The sequence below is a fragment of the Lactuca sativa genome, chromosome 2 (assembly GCF_002870075.4).
Source record: "Lactuca sativa cultivar Salinas chromosome 2, Lsat_Salinas_v11, whole genome shotgun sequence".
Classification (NCBI taxonomy): Eukaryota; Viridiplantae; Streptophyta; class Magnoliopsida; order Asterales; family Asteraceae; genus Lactuca; species Lactuca sativa.
In genome coordinates, this window is record NC_056624.2 from 47,505,508 (window position 1) to 47,526,085 (window position 20,578).

General features: G+C 41.3%; 2 protein-coding genes and 1 non-coding gene across 3 annotated transcripts; 1 reads left to right on the forward strand and 2 right to left on the reverse strand.

Annotated features, from left to right (window-relative positions):
* Positions 1 to 756: 756 nt before the first annotated feature.
* On the reverse strand, positions 757 to 10,340 carry LOC128132298 (uncharacterized). Its single transcript, XM_052768815.1, has 2 exons — positions 10,191 to 10,340; positions 757 to 1,071 (listed from the first exon to the last, which is right to left on the reverse strand). The coding sequence occupies exons 1-2, from the start codon at positions 10,338 to 10,340 to the stop codon at positions 757 to 759; spliced, it is 465 nt and encodes a 154-aa protein (XP_052624775.1).
* A 16-nt stretch (positions 10,341 to 10,356) lies between these two features.
* On the reverse strand, positions 10,357 to 10,914 carry LOC128132299 (uncharacterized). The gene has a single exon (XM_052768816.1). It carries the CDS (start codon positions 10,912 to 10,914, stop codon positions 10,357 to 10,359), a length of 558 nt encoding a protein of 185 aa, XP_052624776.1.
* A 1,047-nt stretch (positions 10,915 to 11,961) lies between these two features.
* LOC111879861 (small nucleolar RNA R71) lies at positions 11,962 to 12,068 on the forward strand. Its single transcript, XR_002846258.1, has one exon. It is a non-coding gene; the product is annotated as a small nucleolar RNA R71 (small nucleolar RNA).
* The last annotated feature ends 8,510 nt before the right edge of the window (positions 12,069 to 20,578 follow it).

Below are 20,578 nucleotides of genomic sequence, written 5' to 3' on the forward strand. Positions count from 1 at the left end.
TTGAACAAAAATTGAATTTTTTCTTATTTTTAAACCACCACCCCACACTCTACGCATTGCTTGCCTTCAAGCAATCATTTTGAACATATTTGCAGAAGAAGAATGAAAATAAAACAGATCCTAAGAAATTAAAAATAAGGAAAAAGAAATGCAAACTCTAAACTCGGGTTGCCTCCCGGAAGCGCTTCTTTTTAAGGAGTCATTAGCTGGACTCCTCCCATTCTACGTTGCTGCAATTCCTTCCAGCAACAGCCCTTCTTCCATGTCTCCATTTCTTGGGACCCCTTCTTCATATCTTTTGAACCTATGTCCATTGACCTTGAAAGGGGCACCATCTTTTGATAATAACTCTATAGCACCATGTGGAAACACCTTCTTCACTAGAAAAGGACAATCCCATCTTGACTTGAGTTTGCCCGAGAAGAGTTTTAGCCTTGAATTAAAGAGCAACACCTTTTGCCCTTCATGAAACTCTTTATTTCCCTTAATCCTCTTGTCATGCCAACTCTTGGTTTTCTCTTTATAAACTAGAGAACTAGTGTAAGCATCATTTCTAAGTTCCTCAAGAGCATTCATTTGCATTAACCGGTTGTTCTTGAGCTCCTCCATGTTGAAGTTGCACATTTTTAAAGCCCAAAAAGCTTTATGCTCGATCTCCACCGGTAAATGACATTGCTTTCCATAAACTAGCCTAGATGGTGTAGTACCAATAGGTGTTTTGAAAGCTGTTCGGAAGGCCCAAAGTGCATCATCTAGCTAATCCGACCATTCTTTCCGATTGATCCCCACCGATCTCTCCAAGATTCTCTTTAAGGCTCTATTTGTCACTTCGTTTTGTCCACTTGTTTGTGGATGGTACGATGTAGAAAATTTATGGGTTACCCCATATTTCCTTAACACCTTCTCTAGTTGATCATTGGCAAAATGAGTGCCTCGGTCACTTATAAGGGCTTTCGGGACTCCAAATCTTGAAAATAGTTTCTTCAAAAAGCGCACCACCACCCGACCATCATTAGTTGGCAAAGCTTGTGCCTCCGCCCACTTGGATACATAATCCACCGCCACCAATATCTATTTGTTGCCTTTGGACATGGGAAATGGTCCCATTAAATCGATCCCCCACTGATGTGCACGAAAGTACCCACTAATTTTAATATTTATAACCTAACAAACTTAGACTATCTATGCACTTATAGGCAGTGTACCTAGTCAGATTACAGTATAGCTTAGGTAAGTCGCGTGTCGATCACAGGGAACGGTTGATTAATTTAATATATTTAATTATAGGTTATAGGTCACATGAAAAGAATAAAGAAATAAATTTCAAACTAACAATTAATTAACTACTCTCGATAAACTAACAGGAAAGCAAATCTCTTTGGGTACTTTGGTTTAGACAAATTACACCTTTAAAACATAGACAATTGCATACACAAATTCATTTATTCATGTTCACCGATTCCTAAAATGATTAGATTCGTGTTCACTATAACTAATCCTTTAGCAAACAAGTCAATTCAAACAGTGATCAGTTGATTAAACTAACATGTTTCCTAGTGTTCAGTTCATATCAAGCAAGACTTGTAAATATAGTTAATCAATTTAGACATTTAATTAACCTCTTGTTGATGGTCATCAAACAAGGCTCACACATTAACTTACTTATTCTCAAGTTAATCCTAGTTTCACATTCGTTATTTCTAGTCTTATAATCTCGATGGTCATCAAAAATCATAAGAGACAAGCAAATCAAGCAGATGTTCATGCAACTTCATCCACTTAACAATTAACAGAAAATAATCATCATTTACACATAAGGGTCTTTTAACAAGCTTGGCAAGATAAATTAAACACGAATAAACTATTTAATATAGCAATTAGTCTAATAATCAAAGCTTCATTCAATCATAAACACAAAGTAAAAGGTTTTTACACCCAAATCAGAAACTGAATACAGAAAAGGACCACAATGGAATGCTAAACATGGTCACGTTAGCAATCCATATGATTACCGACATGTATCCGCTCTCCAACCCTTCCGATCTCCGCTTCCGTTAGCTTAACGGCCTTCCGGCCGCCTTCTAAACCCTCAAAACGGCATAAAAGAAGTTTAATATCGACTAAACTAAGTTGGAAGTCGAATCCCCCCTCCTGGTTAGCTGAAAATCGACTTTTATAGCCTTTGTAGCCGACTTACGTACGTTGGGCGTAAGTCGGATTACGCGGGGCGTACTAAGGATCACTACGCGATTGAGCTTATCTGAGGCCAACCAGTACGCGACGCGTACCCTTTAGTTACGCGGGGCGTAATTTCCATTTACGCGGCGCGTAATCACTCCTTCAGCATTTTTGATTTCTTTTAGCTTCTAAGTCCGGTTTCCACTTCAGTCTTTTCTTTTGTGCTTTATCGGCAACGAATAGCTGCAAAACATAATTCAAAGTATTTTGAGTACTTTTTAGTTCTAAAATAGAATAAATAAGGCCAAAATATTAAGATAAAGTGCATAAATATATATATATATATATATATATATATATATATATATATATATATATATATATATATATATATATATATATATAATACACATATCAAAATACCCCACATTTAGCCTTTGCTTGCCCCCAAGCAAATTTATTTTTATTTTACCAATATTGCACTAAACAATCCATTTAAAACTTAGCCATTATGTCAAGACCTCAACACATACATTTGTGTCTAAAATTTTCCTAAAGTACCCCCCATATTTTAAATACTCACAATCTTCATACACACTTGCCCACTTTTTCCGAACAATGCTCATTTTATGCAACCCTCCGAATCCATCCGCAGAAAACCTCCTAACCTCAAGGTATTTTTAGTTGAGCAACCTAAGCATACATAATCTAGAATTACAACTTTTCGATACCACTATGGAGCTCTTTTGGAATTCTTCACTTTCTTGATAATTTGATCTTTGATTTCTTTGAATTCACCACCTTTATTTGATTTGATTTCTGGTATCTTCAACTTTTGAATTTCTTGAAATTTTGATCTTTTGATCTTCACTATATTTGCTCCAAAATTCTTCAAACTTTTTCGTAATTCTCTTTCTTTTTTTTATATATATTACATGTACCTCACTTTTTCCACTCAAAACCTACATGCTTAAGCAGAGGCGCTCAACCTCAACCTTTATTGGCTAACGATAATAATTTTCCTGGATACATTTCAGGTTTAGGCTGCTAAACATATTGCATCCCTCAAACCAAGCGGGGTTATGTTTTTGTTCCATGATTTCACTAAAATAAGGGAGGCCACAAATGCACTATAACGTATATTGGCTTAACTAAACATTTGAGTTCTCATCGGATCATCTCATACAATATTAGCAAAATTTTAAATTATCACTAGATTTTTAAACTATTATTTCAAGTTTTTTAAAATTTTAAATTTTCCAAATTCTAGCAATTTCATTTATTCTTTTAATTGAATTTTTAATTTTAATTTACTTTTACCGACCCCCTACCCCATACTTATTTCATACAATGCCCTCATTGTATGCTAAAACAAATTAAGAACATAAAAAGGGAGAAAAAGGAACAGACTCCCCTGGGTAGTTGTGGCGAGATCGAATGGGGCTGCTATAAGTTGCTTCAAATATCGCTGAAAGACTGAAAACTAGAACTGCTGCCTCTGAATTTGCCGAAAAATAAAATCAAGACCGCCATCTTTAAAAATGTGGTGCAAAATATTGCAAAATATTGCAAATAAATGCAATGTATAGTAACCATGACATGGGAAAGTGTCGACCTCGTCGTCTTGTCAAGAATGACATCCTCTTCTCGTGATGAAAAATCCCCCATAACATAGGAAAGTGTCAACCATGTCATGGCAGCCGGGACGATACTTCTTCCTCGCGTCGAAATAAAACTCTATGGTGTGGGAACTGCTCATCCATATCATAAGAGTCAAAACATCGTGAAAATGCCAATCTTCAAAATGATCGCTCACGAAATAAATATGCACCTCACACTTATGACAAATTATGGGTCTCGACTATAATCTTCAACTCTCATACTGCTCTCTCTAGCAACAGTCGGACCTAGCTGCTGAACTTACTGCCAGCTTTCTAAGGGCGAAAATTCTGCAAAAATCTAAACAAGCAAAGAGCATCAACATGGAAAACAAAAGTAAAACAAACTAAATCAAAGTTTAATTACATAACAAATACTAAAAAAAAACTAAACTAAACTAAAAATAACACAAAACAAAAATAAACAAAATAAAAAGGATCACTCGTCATCTCCATCATCATGTGGCTGTGTCCTAGAAGTACCGGCCCCATCAAATCGTGACTGGAATGGTGGTGGGTAGGGAACCGAGTACTGAAATCCTTGGTGGGCAAAGAATGCGTTCAACGCATCCCCATACCACTGTTGTTGCCTGTCCACATGTGCAACATACTCGCTAAGGTTCTGGACCCTCATGTCAAGACGGTCAATACCCTGAGCCAAGTAGCGCATATCAATCTCTGGCTCAGATCCCTGCTGCGCTCCCCGAGGAGCAGGTCTATGCCGCTGGACCCGTCTCGGCTGTGGCTCGGCGGCACCCTCCTCATCTGCCACATCATCTGCCCGTACCCTCAAGACACCATCTCCACCCTGCTCTAATACACGCATCGACTCTAACAGCTGAAGACTCATCGGCCTCATGTCGTGAAACACCATCGATCTCGTGATCTCACGCGTCAGCAACTGATATGATCGAGCTAACCGTGTGATAAAATGCCCTCCGCAAATCGGGCTATCCCCCCGAAGTCCCCTGGCCCTCCGTCCCAAATATGCAGCTAACGCAACTGGAAGGTTCAGGTGCCTCCCTGGAGTAACTAGTGCCCATAGGAAATACAGGTCTGTCGAAGGCACTCTCTCACTGTTCTTGTGATGCGTGAGAGACATAGAAATCAATCGGTGCAACATTCGGTATGTAGTAGACCGAATCATCCCCCCTCGAGCGGTAGATGGTGTATAAACTCCTCCCATAATCTCGGCCCAAAAAGGGTTCTCGTTATAGTCTTCTGGCCGGTTCGTGAGACAGTCAGCAAGGAATGTCGGGAAGTGGACACTCCTCGTCTCATCGGCTGTGTAAATACCCACTCGAGTCGCAAGCTCTATCACGCTGCATTCCCGACTCACTCCCCCAGTCTGAAAGCAAAGGTTGTCCTGTCATCGAGTGCCTTCCTAGGATCATAGGAAACTGTAGCATAGAACTCCAGCAAAAACTCCCGATAAACAGGCTCCTGGATTCTGAACAAACGTGCCCATCCCTGACACACGAACAAATCCACACCATTCGCGTCCGAGTGTGTGTATTACAAAAGTTCCTGGATCAATGCAGCAAGTCCAGTCCTGGTAGCCAACTCCCAGTCGAATGATGGTGCTATATCAATCTCCTTGGTGAGAAGCAAGCTTAAGTTGGTGACATAACGTGCCTGGGTAGCATCGTTTAGCGTTTGCGTAAATTGTAAAAAACGATGATCGGTCACATCCTCGGGTGGGTTGGTCCTTTGCGTCCTTCGGGCCATAATCTGCACATATCAACACAAACACAAAACCAAACAAAATATAACAGCATTAATAGATTTTTAAACCAAAAAAAATGGAGCTGGATAGGGGCAGTACGCTAGGCGTACATCCAGCGTATGTTGGGCGTACGTCCAGGTTCACGAATCTGTGTTCCAGTCCCAGTCCCTTTGCTTGTGCTAAAGTCATAACCCAACTAAAGACAATAAACTCAGCAGGCAAACACATGGCATATCGAAATTTTGAGCTTGCGTGGTCCAAAGGCAGAAAAAAAAACGGAACTACCCAAATGATAAACCACTCTCCTGTTCGTTCCTTATCCATTCAAGATTGGCAAACAATTAACAAGGAAACTTCATAGGGGCAGTTAATCGGAGTTTTCAGGACATACGCTTGGCGTACGTCCCCGAGTTTAAATCGATGGTGTGGGACGGTATTGAGACCAAATTAGGTCCTAGGGTTCAGTTCATTGGTAGAAATCGGTCTATTCAAGCCATAAACAACCACAAATTTGTGAAATCGGCCCCTAATTCGAGAAACATATAAACCCTAGATTTTGAATAAAAGCTAAATGTAGCTTATTTCATTAAATTAAACACAAATCCATAACATAGAGTGACCGAAATACTTACTTGGGTGTTGGATTTGACAAGAAACGATAAAGAATCGATAATCTTTTGAGAGAATTCGTCCGTCACAGCTTATGCGAAGAAAGGAAGTGTTTGAAAGAATAACACAAAAGTCAAAGGGTCAAGAGATATAACCTGGTTGTTGTCTTACGCGGGGCGTAACACAAGGTTACACGGGGCATAACCTCAACCCTCTGAAATGTTCATCCGCGATCCGGGGCACCTTACGCATGGCGCAAATAAACTCACACGGGGCGTAAGTTTAAATGAAAATTCCCCACTTTTTTTCTTTAATTTAACTTCTTTTTTTCTTTTAATTATTTAATTAAGGGACATAAAACTTAATTATTTTTTTCTTTTTAATTTCTTTAGCTAATGATGACTTCACGATGAGTGATAAAAAAAAACTGAGATGTCATAATCACTTATCTTTGTCAAGATCAAACAACAATGGTTGATCAAAAACCATTGCATGCAAGAATTGGTTTGCAAAAACACCCACTTTCGGGACCCGTTAGAATATTTCCTTTGTTTTCCTTGCACCTTTAACTAAAAGCAGAACAAGAAGTGACCTAACTAGTCAAGAATAGCAAGAGCTCGGTCTTCCACTTAACCACCACAATACGCCTTGCTATACTACGCCTCATGGATTGATTTGGACAAATTAACAAAGTAGTAGGCTAAGCAGGTCAAGAATTCCCTAATCGCTTTTATTCTAGAAACCCATGCAAAAAGTAAAGTCAAGCAATGTGTACAATCCCAAATTCCTGCAAATAAAAACAAGAACCTTCCCGACAAGTGAAATGATATCATCCAAAATCAAACTAAAAATAAAAACTAACTAAAAACAAATAACGAATAATCAAATAAACTAAATTAATGACAAACCGTTCCCCGGCAACGGCGCCAAAAACTTGATGTGCACGAAAGTACCCACTAATTTTAATATTTATAACCTAACAAACTTAGACTATCTATGCACTTATAGGCAGTGTACCTAGTCAGATTACAGTATAGCTTAGGTAAGTCGCGTGTCGATCACAGGGAACGGTTGATTCATTTAATATATTTAATTATAGGTTATAGGTCACACGAAAAGAATAAAGAAATAAATTTCAAACTAACAATTAATTAACTACTCTCGATAAACTAACAGGAAAGCAAATCTCTTCAGGTACTTTGGTTTAGACAAATTACACCTTTAAAACATAGACAATTACATACACAAATTCATTTATTCATGTTCACCGATTCCTAAAATGATTAGATTCGCGTTCACTATAACTAATCCTTTAGCAAACAAGTCAATTCAAACAGTGATCAGTTGATTAAACTAACATGTTTCCTAGTGTTCAGTTCGTATCAAGCAAGACTTGTAAATATAGTTAATCAATTTAGACATTTAATTAACCTCATGTTGATGGTCATCAAACAAGGCTCACACATTAACTTACTTATTCTCAAGTTAATCCTAGTTTCACATTCGTTATTTCTAGTCTTATAATCTCGATGGTCATCAAAAATCATAAGAGACAAGCAAATCAAGCAGATGTTCATGCAACTTAATCCACTTAACAATTAACAGAAAATAATCATCATTTACACATAAGGGTCTTTTAACAAGCTTGGCAAGATAAATTAAACACGAATAAACTATTTAATATAGCAATTAGTCTAATAATCAAAGCTTCATTCAATCATAAACACAAAGTAAAAGGTTTTTACACCCAAATCAGAAACTGAATACAGAAAAGGACCACAATGGAATGCTAAACATGGTCACGTTAGCAATCCATATGATTACCGACATGTATCCGCTCTCCAACCCTTCCGATCTCCGCTTCCGTTAGCTTAACGGCCTTCCGGCCGCCTTTTAAACCCTCAAAACGGCGTAAAAGAAGTTTAATATCGACTAAACTAAGTTAGAAGTCGAATCCCCCCTCCTGGTTAGCTGAAAATCGACTTTTATAGCCTTTGTAGCCGACTTACGTACGCTGGGCGTAAGTCGGATTACGCGGGGCGTACTAAGGATCACTACGCGATTGAGCTTATCCGAGGCCAACCAGTACGTGGCGCGTACCCTTTTGCTCCAAAATTTTTCGGCTTTCATTCCCGAACACGCATCTTTGTATGATTCCATCCGCGCAGCTTCGGGAAAGGTATGGCTCATCCTAAAAGTAATACTTTATTTCGGAAAAGAATTTCTTCTTCTGTTGGCTGGTAAGATCTTTTGGGATGTTGCTAACTAAGTAATTAGCTATGACTGCGAACCATGGCTCTTCTCCCATGGTCACCATAATGTACTCGTCCGGGGAGTCATCTCCAACTCTATCTTCTTGCAATTGCGGGTTTTCAAGCCTTGACAAGTGGTCGGCTGCTACATTCTCCATTCCCTTCTTGTCGTGTATCTCTATGTCAAACTCTTGAAGAAGTAGAACCCATCGTATCAATCTTGGCTTGGCATCCTGCTTGGCAAACAAATACTTGATAGCGGAGTGGTCAGTAAAAACAACTGTTTTAGATAAAACTAAATAAGGGCGGAATTTATCAAAAGTGTACACCACAGCTAATAATTCTTTTTCAGTGGTGGTGTAATTCTCTTGGGCCGGATTTAAAGTTTTACTAGCATAATAAATGGGTTGAAAGTGCTTATAAACCCTTTGAGCAAGGACAACTCCTAATGCAAAGTCACTAGCATCACACATTATTTCAAATGGTAAATCCGAATTTGGAGCAATAATGATCGGGGCATTAGTCAATTTTTCCTTTAAGAATTCAAATGCCTCTAAACACTCTTTAGTAAAATTAAATGGTGCATCCTTTAAAAGCAATTGTGTTAGAGGTCTAGTTATTTTAGAGAAATCTTTTATAAAACGCCGGTAAAAACCCGCGTGTCCTAGAAAACTTCTAATGCCCTTCACATTAGTTGGTGGGGGTATTTTGGCAATGGTGTCAATCTTTGCCCGATCCACTTCAATTCCCAATTTGGAAACCTTGTGGCCTAAAACTATACCCTCCTTGACCATAAAGTGACATTTCTCCCAATTAAGGAGTAAGTTGGTTTTTTCACATCTAGCAAGCATTAAGTCAAGATTTGTGAGACAATCATGGAAGGAGGATCCAAAACAGAAAAATCGTCCATAAAGACTTCCATGAATTTTTCCACCATATCGTGGAATATGGCTGTCATGCACCTTTGAAATGTCGCGGGTGCATTGCATAGCCCAAAGGGCATGCGTCGATAAGCAAAAGTCCCACTTGGGCAAGTAAATGTGGTATTTTTCTTGGTCCATTGGGTCTATGGGTATTTGGAAATAACCCGAAAATCCGTCAAGAAAGAAATAATAACTATGGCCCGATAATCTTTCTAACATTTGATCAATAAAAGGTAAGGGGAAATGGTCTTTACGAGTGGCATCGTTTAGCTTTCGATAATTAATGCACACTCTCCAACCGGTTACCGTTCGTGTCAGAATAAGCTCATTCTTTTCGTTGGTTATGACCGCCATCCCTCCTTTCTTGGGCACCACTTGGACCGGGCTCACCCACGGACTTTCGGAAATGGAATATATGATCCCCGCATCTAAAAGCTTGACCACTTCCTTCTTGACCACTTCCTGCATATTTGGGTTTAATCTTCTTTGGTGCTGCACAACCGGCTTTGCTCCTTCTTCCAGATTAATCTTGTGAGAACAATAAGAGGGGATGATTCCCTTGATGTCGGTAAATGCTCCATGCTATGGCCCGCTTTCGCTTCTTCAAAACTTGAACTAGTTCTTCCTTTTCAGATTTGGAAAGGTCAGAGGCTATGCTAACTGGCTTTTGATGGCCATCTTCAAGGAAAGCATACTTCAAATGTTCTGGTAACGTTTTGAGCTCGGTTTTTGGGTTCTGTTGGTTGTACTCGCCGAGTGCAGGTAAGGGAATCGGCGAGTTGGCAGCTGAATTCACGAATTCCATTTTCTCTTCGCATGGACTCGGCGAGTAGATCGGCCCTACTCGGTGAGTTGATTTGTCAGATTGTTTCATCAATTCTTCAAACTCAGCTTCTTCTAGCAGCCCCTCGATCTCAATTAAGTCTTTTTCAACATCAAATTCTTCATCAAAAATTGTGGACTTGTTGGGATCTTCACTTTTGCATTCCTTCATTAATTCATCAAGCATGTCAATTGAGAACGCTATCACTATTCCTTGCATACTTCATAGCTTGATCAACCCCAAAAGTGACTGAATCATCTCCTACCCGTAAAGTAAGCATCGAGTCCCTCATGTCTACTATAGCACTTGCAGTGTTGAGGAAAGGTCTACCAAGGATGATCGGGACTTGAGGATCCGCCTCCATATCTAGAATTATGAAATCTGCGGGAAATACAAACTTGTCCACCTTGACCAATAAGTCTTCACATATGCCTCTTGGAAAAGTGACTGTCTTGTTTGCTAAATGAATCGCCATACGAATTGGCCTTGGTTCCGGGAGATTCAGCTTCTTGATGAATGAATATGGCATGAGGTTCACACTTGCTCCCGAATCGGCCAAAGCATGAATGGTAGCCAAGTTACCAAATTGGCAAGGCAAAGTCAAGCTCCCCGGGTCACCCTTCTTCTTTGGTAGCTTATTTAGCATGGCAGCTGAGCAGTTCTCATTAAGAACTACCTTTTTCACTTCCTCCATCTTCCTTCTATTCGTGAGAAGTTCCTTAAGGAATTTTGCATATTTTGGCATTTGTGCGACAGCTTCGATGAAGGGTATGTTGATTTGAAGAGCTTTGATATGATCAAGAAACTTATGGTACTCCTCTTCCTGTTTCTCTCTCTTAGCTTGGGCTGGATATGGCAATGGAGGCTGAAAGGGCTTTCCAGGGATTTGCTCATTCGTGTTTGGCAGTGGACTCGGCGAGTAGGCTCTGTTCCATGAAGATTTTGATTTTGGTCTTGGGTTTCTGCATCCTCCTTTTGCAGTTCCTTGGGTGCTTCATTCTGAATAGGGGCTAAAGGAGTGATTATCTTCCCACTTCTTGTTCTGACTATGTTTATGTGCGCGCCTCGTGGGTTATTTTCGGTTTTACTCGGAAGTTCGCCCAATGATCTTTGGTTGATTTGTTGAGCAAGTTTCCCTAGCTAGGTTTCTATGTTGTGGATATATAGATGCTTGCTGGTTTCTAAGCATGGTTCTTGTTTCTTGAATTGCAGCATCATGATCACTATGTCTTTTTTCTGAAGCAGCTACAAATTTGGTAAGCATCTCTTCCAAACTTGGTTTTCTTTCTTGTGCCGGCTCCTCCTTTTGGTAAAACCTCTTCCTTTCTGCCTGTACTTCTCCTCCTTAGCCTTCTTGTACTCTTCATAAGGGAGCCACTCTTTCTTTGGTTTTCGCCAATCTTCATCATATCGGTCCCCCTTTGAGTAAGATATTTGCACCTTCTTGTTGCCATTTTCATCCAAGTCGCAGTCTCTAGTAAGATGAGGCCCATTATAGTTTTCACACCCCACCCGTATAGCATGTATCGTTTGGTCCATTTTTTCCATCCTCCTATCCATGTTTTTCAACATGGCCATCACTACTGATAAGTCTTCTGAAGCTGCATAGGCGGACCCCCTTGTTACATCATTTCTTGGATGATGGTATTCTCTAGAATGCTTAGAGAATTCATCAATTAGCTGCTTTATCACTGGAGGTGCCTTCTTCGTAAGTAGACCTTGCGAGTCAAGTAACTGCCTTGTTGTAACATTTGTTCCATCATAAAAGATGGAGACTTCTTGCTGACTATTGAGGTCGTGATGTGGGCAATTCCTTAACAAGCTCTTGTACCTCTCCCAAGCTTCATATAGTGTCTCTCCAGCTTGTTGTTCAAAGTTGGCTATGGATTTCTTGAGCTTAGATATCTTGGATGGTGGGCAAAATTGATCAATGAACTCTTCTTTCAGCTGAGCCCATGTAGTGATGGTTCCGAGGGGTAGTGACTTGAGCCAATCCTTTGCAGCACCCTTCAAAGTGACCGGAAGCATGCGAAGTAGCTGAGTTTCCCGAGGCACGTTGGGAACATCGAAATAATTAGCTTCATCATTAACTTCATCCAAGTGCTTGTAGGCGTCTTCGTGATCTTTGCCAATGAAAGGGATCTCTTTAATTAAAGCTAGGATATGACCCTTAAGCTCAAAAGTAGTAGTTGTGGGAATTGCGGGTTGCACAAGTCCCGGGCCAGTGTCATCGTGCATCCTATTCTTCCATTCCCCCATGGGAACTTCATCGATATTAGCCATAGTAATAGCTAAATCGTCTTCAAAATCAGATTCGTGCTCCTATGTAGGTTCTTCTTCTTCCTCGGTCTCGTACTCAGTGTCTTCTTTAATTGGATCTTCGATAGTTAATGAGGCGTTGGATGCTCCTGATTTGATGCTCTTCTTCTTGCTGAAAACAGACTTGAGGTTCTTTAGCGGCGAATTCTTTGAAGAAGCGGATTCTTCAACGGCTTTTCCTTTGTTCCTCATTAGTGCGGATTCCGGGTCTTCGAGAGGAGGGACCAGAGGTGTATCAGATCCTCGGGTCATGAAACAACTGCAAACAAACAAGAAAAAAACGCGTAAAAAGAACAAAAATGAAATAGAAAGAAAAAGAAAAATAGTTTGGCAAACAGCAGGGTACTCGCCGAGTAGGTGCGACTGCACTCGGCGAGTAGCCTGTTTAAAACTAAAAAAATTAAAACTAATTAATAGACTTCTAAAAGAAACTAATAATTTCTAAAACCTAACCTACTTACTGTATTACTGAAAAATAACTTTGTGCAAGAAAAACTTACACAAAGGATCGATAAAATTAGGAATTAGACTTAATTTTGGAACCGTTCCCTGGCAACGGTGCCAAAAACATGATGTGTGTAAAATGCACTGGTTTTATTCCCACTTTTAGTTGATAAATTAAGCACACAAAGGCAGTGAACCTGTCTTTTAGTGGTATAGTTGGATAAGTAGGGTGTCGAACTCAGGGAACGGAAATTAAACTAATAACTAATTTTAACTAAGCAAGTAATAAAAGTAAAAGGGTTTTTCTCTAGTTTTAAAAGACTAGAAACTTAAACACACCACTTAAGCACTTAATTAACTAAACAACTAAGACAAGCAACAAATTCACCAAATTTAATAAAGGGTTTCTGTTTAGGTCCAACCAATTCACTCCTATGGTTATTTATATGATAAATCAATTGCTATTGGTTACTAACTATAGTGGTTAGGTTCATGTTCATTACTACTAACCCTTAGACAATTAATCAATTCAAGCAGTGGCCAATTGTTTAACTAATTAACTCCCTAGTTTAATTATTTGGATTAATAAGATTTGTAATTGGTTAATCAAGTTGGTGTTTCAGTTAACCTCTTGTTTGTTGGTTTCTCAAACAAGCTCACCCATTAATTTACCCATTCTCTTATTAATCCTAGTTTCATATTCATTATTCCTAGGCATATGATAAAGTGTTCTCACAAACATATGAGGTTAACAACTAAGAGATGTTCATGCAACTTAATTGTCTTCCAATTAACAAAAAATAGTTGTGTTTAATGCATAAGGTTCTTTAACAAACTTAATTTAATAAGATCACCAATAAACAATCAATCAAAAGTAATAATTAAACCATAGGAGTATTTTGGTATTCCCAAACAGAAACAAAACGAATTTAGTTCATAGTCATAGTAAAAACAAACTCAAAAACAAGTTCAACTAGGCTAGACATGCTTAAATTCTAAGATTAATTGGAATGTATAACCTAAATTGCCTTGATTCTTCAAAGGATCGAAGGTTAGGGTTCCTCAGCTCTCCAAAGGGTTCTTCAATCGTAGGTGCAGCTCCCAAAAGCCAGAAAGTATCCCCCATTCGGATAAAGGTTCGATATTTATAATTATCACAAAATAGGGGCTACTCGACGAGTAGATCACCCAACTCGCCGAGTAGATGCGTGTAATCCGTCTATTGCCAGGAGTCTTGACTTATCTTCGGGAATATTCTTGGGTACTCGCCGAGTAGCCTCGTAGACTCGCCGAGTTAGTGTGTTTTTCCTTCTCTCTTCATTCTTTGGTCTCTAATTGCTTTTGCTTGTTCCTTTTTACTTCCAAGCATGTCTTTTGGACTGAAAACAAAATTTAAACATTATTAAGTACCTTTTGTCCAGATTATGCACATAATTAGCTAAAAATGAATAAAAATGTATGCTAAACATATGACTAATTATGCAAATATCACTCCACGTGGAAGAAATATTCATCGTGATCTTCTCATTAAGTCACGACCAATCAGGACATGACAAAAAGCTTACGTGATGCCCAAAATTGACGTCACCAAGCAGTTAGTTAGCGTGGGCATAATTCTCCCAGTTAGAGGAGGCCACGTCTCACCCTAATTGGGCAAGGTCCTTATGATCCGTTAGTAACAGGTATAGAAGGATATTTTTCATCTCAAGGATGGGATCCATCTTCCCCATTGCTGAATTTACCCTAATTTCTCCCTCTCAGAAAACTAACTTGATCGTTGGAGTGATGTCCAGGGAGAACACCCATTCGTCCTTTAATGATTCTTCTGTGTTGTGTTCTCAGGAAAACTTCAAGGCTCGATCTATTAACTAGTATCCCACCTCCTGAAGATCATGTCACAACATTTGGCGCCATCCGGACGTATCCCCAAAGTAATACAACCAATAAACGATGGTGGTTCTCTGCAAACGGGAAATCTAAAAGCAACAACATCTACGACTGTAGTAAACGACCTATTTCGGACACTGGTGACGGTAACCAACAACTATCGCTGTGAGTATAAAACACAGGTCCCAACCAAGGAGCTAATGGATCAGATCCCATCGATTACAGAACCAGTACTACACAACAGTTTCTGGCAACTATCGTTGGATGGTTCACTGCCTCAGATGGTGATATCGCATCCTGATTTGTTTCAGGAGCCTCCATATGATGACACGAAGGTACTCACTATCTCTACCTCTCGTAAGAGAAGCACACCTCACCAAGCGAATGACGAGATGAAGGCACTTTCAAGAAATCTACTTAATATTAGCTTCTCGAGCAGCGATCCTAGACCATTGAACTGGGTTCTGCAAGATCCACTCCTCATAACTGGATTCATTCGTAACACAAAAATCCATCGGATATACATTGAAAATGGTAGCTGCTCCGATATACTCTATGAACATTGTTTCCGACAACTTCCAGATACGTGGAAGGAGGGGCTACGACCTCCAACCGGTGGGCCATTGGTAGGATTCACCGAACATAGTTTGTGGCCATTGGGCACTGTTCAGCTACCCTTAACGTTGGCCAGTCGCGGCGAGAGGGACCGAATCACACGAACAATCGACTTCTCTGTATTTCGGTATCCAACAGAACATAATATTCTGCTCGGATGATGAACAATCTCCTTACTGGAACTCGTACCATCAAGGATCCATGGCATAGTTAAATTTAACACACGCCAGGGGTCAGCGACGATCCTCGCCACCAACACCAGGGCACAACATTGCCACCGGATTATAGCTGCCCCCGAGCTTGTGCGTGCACCAAAGAATTCGAAGGAGGGGTGTTCACCGAGCAAAACCAAATAAACATGGAATATCCAGAACAACTCGTGTGAATCGACGCTCACTTATCAGACTAGACCAAGGCACGGCTAGTAGCACTCCTGAAGCAATATTCCATCGTTTTCGCCTGGAAACCAACAGATCTGACTCGCAGGTTATAGAACACAAACTTAATATCTCGCCTACAAGTAACCATGTTAAACAAAAGAAGAGGGGCCAGGCAGAAGAATGGAATAGGGCCATAAACACAGAAGTGGCCGACCTGGTGAACGCCGACATACTCAGGGAGGTAATGTTTCTGACATGGATACCAAATCCTGTCATGGTAAAGAAAGCCAATGGGTCATGGAAAATGTGCATTGACTACTCAGATCTTAACAACGCATGTCCAAAAGATTGCTATCCTTTCCCGGAGATTGACCAAAAAGTCCAATCGCTTGAAGATTTCTAGCTCAAATGTTTCCTCGATGCGTACAACGGGCTACCATCACGTACAGACGAAACGAGAATACGAGGTGAAAACTGCCTTCCACACAGATAGGGAACTTTCTGCTATCAAAAAATGTCGTTTGGGCTCAAAAACGCAGGTTCAATGTATCAAAGGCTCATGGACAAAGTATTTGCCGATCAAATTGGTAGGAATATCGAAGTCTACATCGACGACATGGTTGTTAAGATCCGTAATGAGGAAACATTGCTCCACGATATGGATGAAACCTTCCAAATTCTAGCTAAGGCGCATATGATGTTAAACCTAGTTAAGTGTACTTTTGGGGTAGAGGAAAGGCACTTCCTTGGGTATCAGATATCCAAGGAAGGGATTCTACCTAGTCCAACCAAAATCTAGGAGTTCATCGAGTCGAAGACTCCCCATAACCTCAAAGGTGTACATGAGATCAACGGTAGGTTGACGACACTGGGAAGATTCAATGCCAAATCTACAGAAAAGGCGCTACCTCTGTACCAAACACTCAATGAATGCCTAGACAAAAAGTAGTTCAAATGCACCGAAAAGGTGAAAAAGACACCGCAACAACTGAAAGATGGCTTGCACCAACTACCGGATCTCGCCTGCCCACTTCCAGTGGAGACACTACAAATGTATTTAGCAGCCTCCGAAGAAGCCATCTCCTTTATGTTAGTAGTGGAGAGGGAAGGCAAGCAGGTTCCCATTGACTTTGTTAGTAGGGCCATACAAGGACCAGAGGTCAATTACTCGGCCTTAGAGAAGCTGGTCCTCGCCCTAGTATACGCTGTTAGAAGGCTACATAGATATTTTCAAGCCCACAAGGTGGACGTTCCGAATAGTTACCCGATAAAGCAAGTGCTGCTAAAGCTGGAAAGGTTAGGGTGCCTGGCCAAGTGGGTCATAGAATTAGGTGATCATGATATTCATTACCACCCCCAAACTAGCATCAAGGCCTAGGCCCTTGTACACTTCCTGGTTGAAATCCCATATACCATTAATGGAGTACCAACGACAATCTCTGTCGACCTACTAGAGCCTGAAGTCGGCAAATAACTCTGGAAGCTATACACCAATGGCACAGCAAGTAAGGAAGGCTCAGGTGCAGGCCTGATCCTCCAAATCCCGAACGGCGAAGAGATCACTTATGTGTTGCGATTTAACTTCCAATTATCTAACAACGAGGTAGAGTACGAAGCACTCTTGGCAGGCCTGAGGCTGTCCAAAGAAGTTGGAGCAAAGCAACTAACAGCCCTCAGTGATTCATTACTTATCACAAATCAGATAAATGGAATATACGAGGCGAAAGACCCAAGGATGCAGAAATATCTAGATGCAGTCCATAGCCTAACCAACACATTCAAAAGTTTTTCAATAAAACAAATCTCTCGGGGAAAGAACGCAAGGGCGGATGCTCTCAGCAAGCTAGCCTCTACTTCTTATGATCACTTAACAAACAAAAGTGCTAGTTGAGGTACTCCCGGAAAGAAGTATTGATAACCAAAGGGTTAATACAATATCGACTACCCCAAAATGGACCAAACCCTATGTCGATTACTTGCGCCATGACGTACTTCCGGATGACCCATAGGAAGCGAGAAAAGTTAAGATCAGAGCGTCGCATTTTGCAATCAGAGATAAGCAACTGTACCGAAGAGGATATTTGAGCCCATGGCTAACATGCATCTCTAAAACAGAGGGGCAATCGTTACTAGAAGAAAGTCATTCTAGGGACGCGGCGACACATGAAGGTGCTCATACGCTTACAGGCAAAATACTCCGCCTAGGAGTATATTGGCCAGATGTATACAACGATGTCGTAGCCCTAACCAGGAAATGTAAGGAATGCCATGCATTTGCTCCTTTTCAAAATCAACCGGCTATGCCATTTACTAGCATTACCAGCCCCTGGCCTTTCCACCAGTGGAGAATTGACATAGTGGGAGCTTTCCCACCAATGCCAGGGGGTGTGAAATTTTTGTTAGTAGCTGTGGATTATTTCACTAAATGGATAGAGGCAGAACCACTGGCAACCGTCACTGGTAAGCAAATGATAAAGTTCATGACCAAGAACATCTTGGCCCACTTTGGCACTCCTAAAATCCTCATAACTTATAACGACACACAATTTGAAGGAAGCCCCTTCAAAGAGTGGTGCGAAGACAAGAGAATCCACTGACGATTCACGTCAGTGGCGCACCCTCAGGCCAACGGACAAACTGATATATCAAACATAACCATAGTCAACGGTTTCAAGAAGAGGCTACTCAGATCAAAGTCCGCCTGGGTGGATGAGCTCTTGAAAATACTGTGGTCATATCGTACCACAACAAGGTCAAGCACGGGAGAAACACCATTTAGTTTAACCTATAGGACGGAAGCATTCCTCCCATTTGAAATCGTAGCCAGCTCCCTGCGAACAAAAAGTTTCAAGGAAGCAGCCAATGAAGAAGGGCGACGCCAGGACATGGACATGCTCGATGAAAAGTGTGAGGCGGCACAGATGGGCCAAGCACTATACAAATCATGAACTAAGAACTATTACAACAGCCAAGTCTGAGTCAAGAACTTCAAGGTCGGAGAATGGGTGTTATGAAAGAATGAGGGGAAGTCGTTACGTTTTCCAAGCACTATTACTACCACTCACTTAGACCGTCATTCTACAAACTCAGGGCTCCTACACGACCGTTCAAGCACCTCACCTATTCCTATAGTTTTGCCACTTGCTCTTGTAAGCTTGCCTTCTCGATCAACGACACCTCTTGCTTGGCCTCCCAGCTGCGTTTGTCAGATTCTAACATTACCAACTGGGCTTTGAGCTCTTCACATTCAATGCCCATCCTGTCCGAGTAAGATTGGATGGTCTCCATATCAGAAATGTGTTCAGAAACTGCAACCAGGTGAGATGACACTTTGGCGACAACACAGCGAAGGCCATTAGCCATGTGCTTATCCGCCATGATAGCTAAAGCCTCAGTTGTAGCAGGAGGAAAAACGTGCCGACACCACTCAAGAGTAGTATCAAGGTCAGAGACAAGGTCTTGAGGAGTTAGCCTCCAAGATGGCTTGTAGGTACCCGGATGAGGCCCTACAGAAAGGGGGACAATTCCTAATTTACTAGAAACAAATGATGTGAGACCTTGGAAAGGCAATGACCCAGTCTTTGCCTTGGCTCCTCCAGCACCAGGATAAGGGCTCGTCTTGTCAGTGCTTTCTTCCTCTATATGACTGGGCCGTTGAGTTGCCCTGTTGTGTGCCCCCTCTAGCAGTTTCGGAGGACTTTCATCGGGGGCACGGTTGGAACTCATTCAACCCCCTAGCAAGAAACTCAGATTACGTTTCCTACGAAGAGGGGGCTCGATGTTATCCGTCTCAGTTCAACCACCGGAAGAGGCCTCCAAGAAAGCAAAACGCTCTTGACGCGGCGGAGACTCCTCGGGGACCCGAAAGGGTAGGATCCTTCTGGGAAGTGCCATTGACAACTATGTCCTACAGATCCGAATCCTCACCGGCGCCAGTACCACCTTCTGAACCAACAGTGGCCTCGATTCCTCGACTAGAAACGAGGGGCGGAAGAGTCTCTTCAAGGTCAGCATTGTGACACTCAAGAGCGCCGTCAAACAAACCTTGAAGAGCTCTCTTCAAGGAAATATCCTCCTCCACACCTGGCATCAAAACAAAGACAAAGGCGGTTAATCAAAATGCCGATTTAAACGCGCTTTGCCAAATAAAAGGGGGGGGGGGAAGTGGGGCAAGAGAAAAAAGAAGGAGAAAAAGAATTCCCTCTTTCTCGACGAAAAACTCGGGCATCTTTCCATGAGCCCTCCAAGCGATGCTCATCCCTCCAGCGGCCAAGAAGCAGTCAAGCCAATCCTCACCATTGATGCTGATTTTCTCTAGGACACCAGTCAGTTCTTTGTCAGCACTAAAGAGTGTTGGAGCACGGTCGACATACACCTTAGCTCTTGGGTAACTGAGAACCACGAGGTTGTTGTTCACCCATAGAAACTTCTCCTGTCAGTTCTTCTTGGACTACTTATCGTGGATAAGGATAGGGACTCCCTACCGATGAGAAAGGGTTTGAGTCGCCGACTGAGTAGAAGCATTGAAGAAGTACTTGAATGCCGCAACAGTTGGCAGGTGGCATAGGTCAAGACAGAGGAGTTTGGAACCCACTATCTTTTTCATAGTGATCCGGGTCAGCTCCCTCACGGAAAACCCATACTCATGGATAATCAGATTGAAGAAGTCTGTAGTAGGCAAACACGGACCCGCTTTGAATAAGGCGATTAGAATGCCGACCTTGCCTTCGGGAGGACTATAAAGTGATGCTTCTGGAAGAGGAA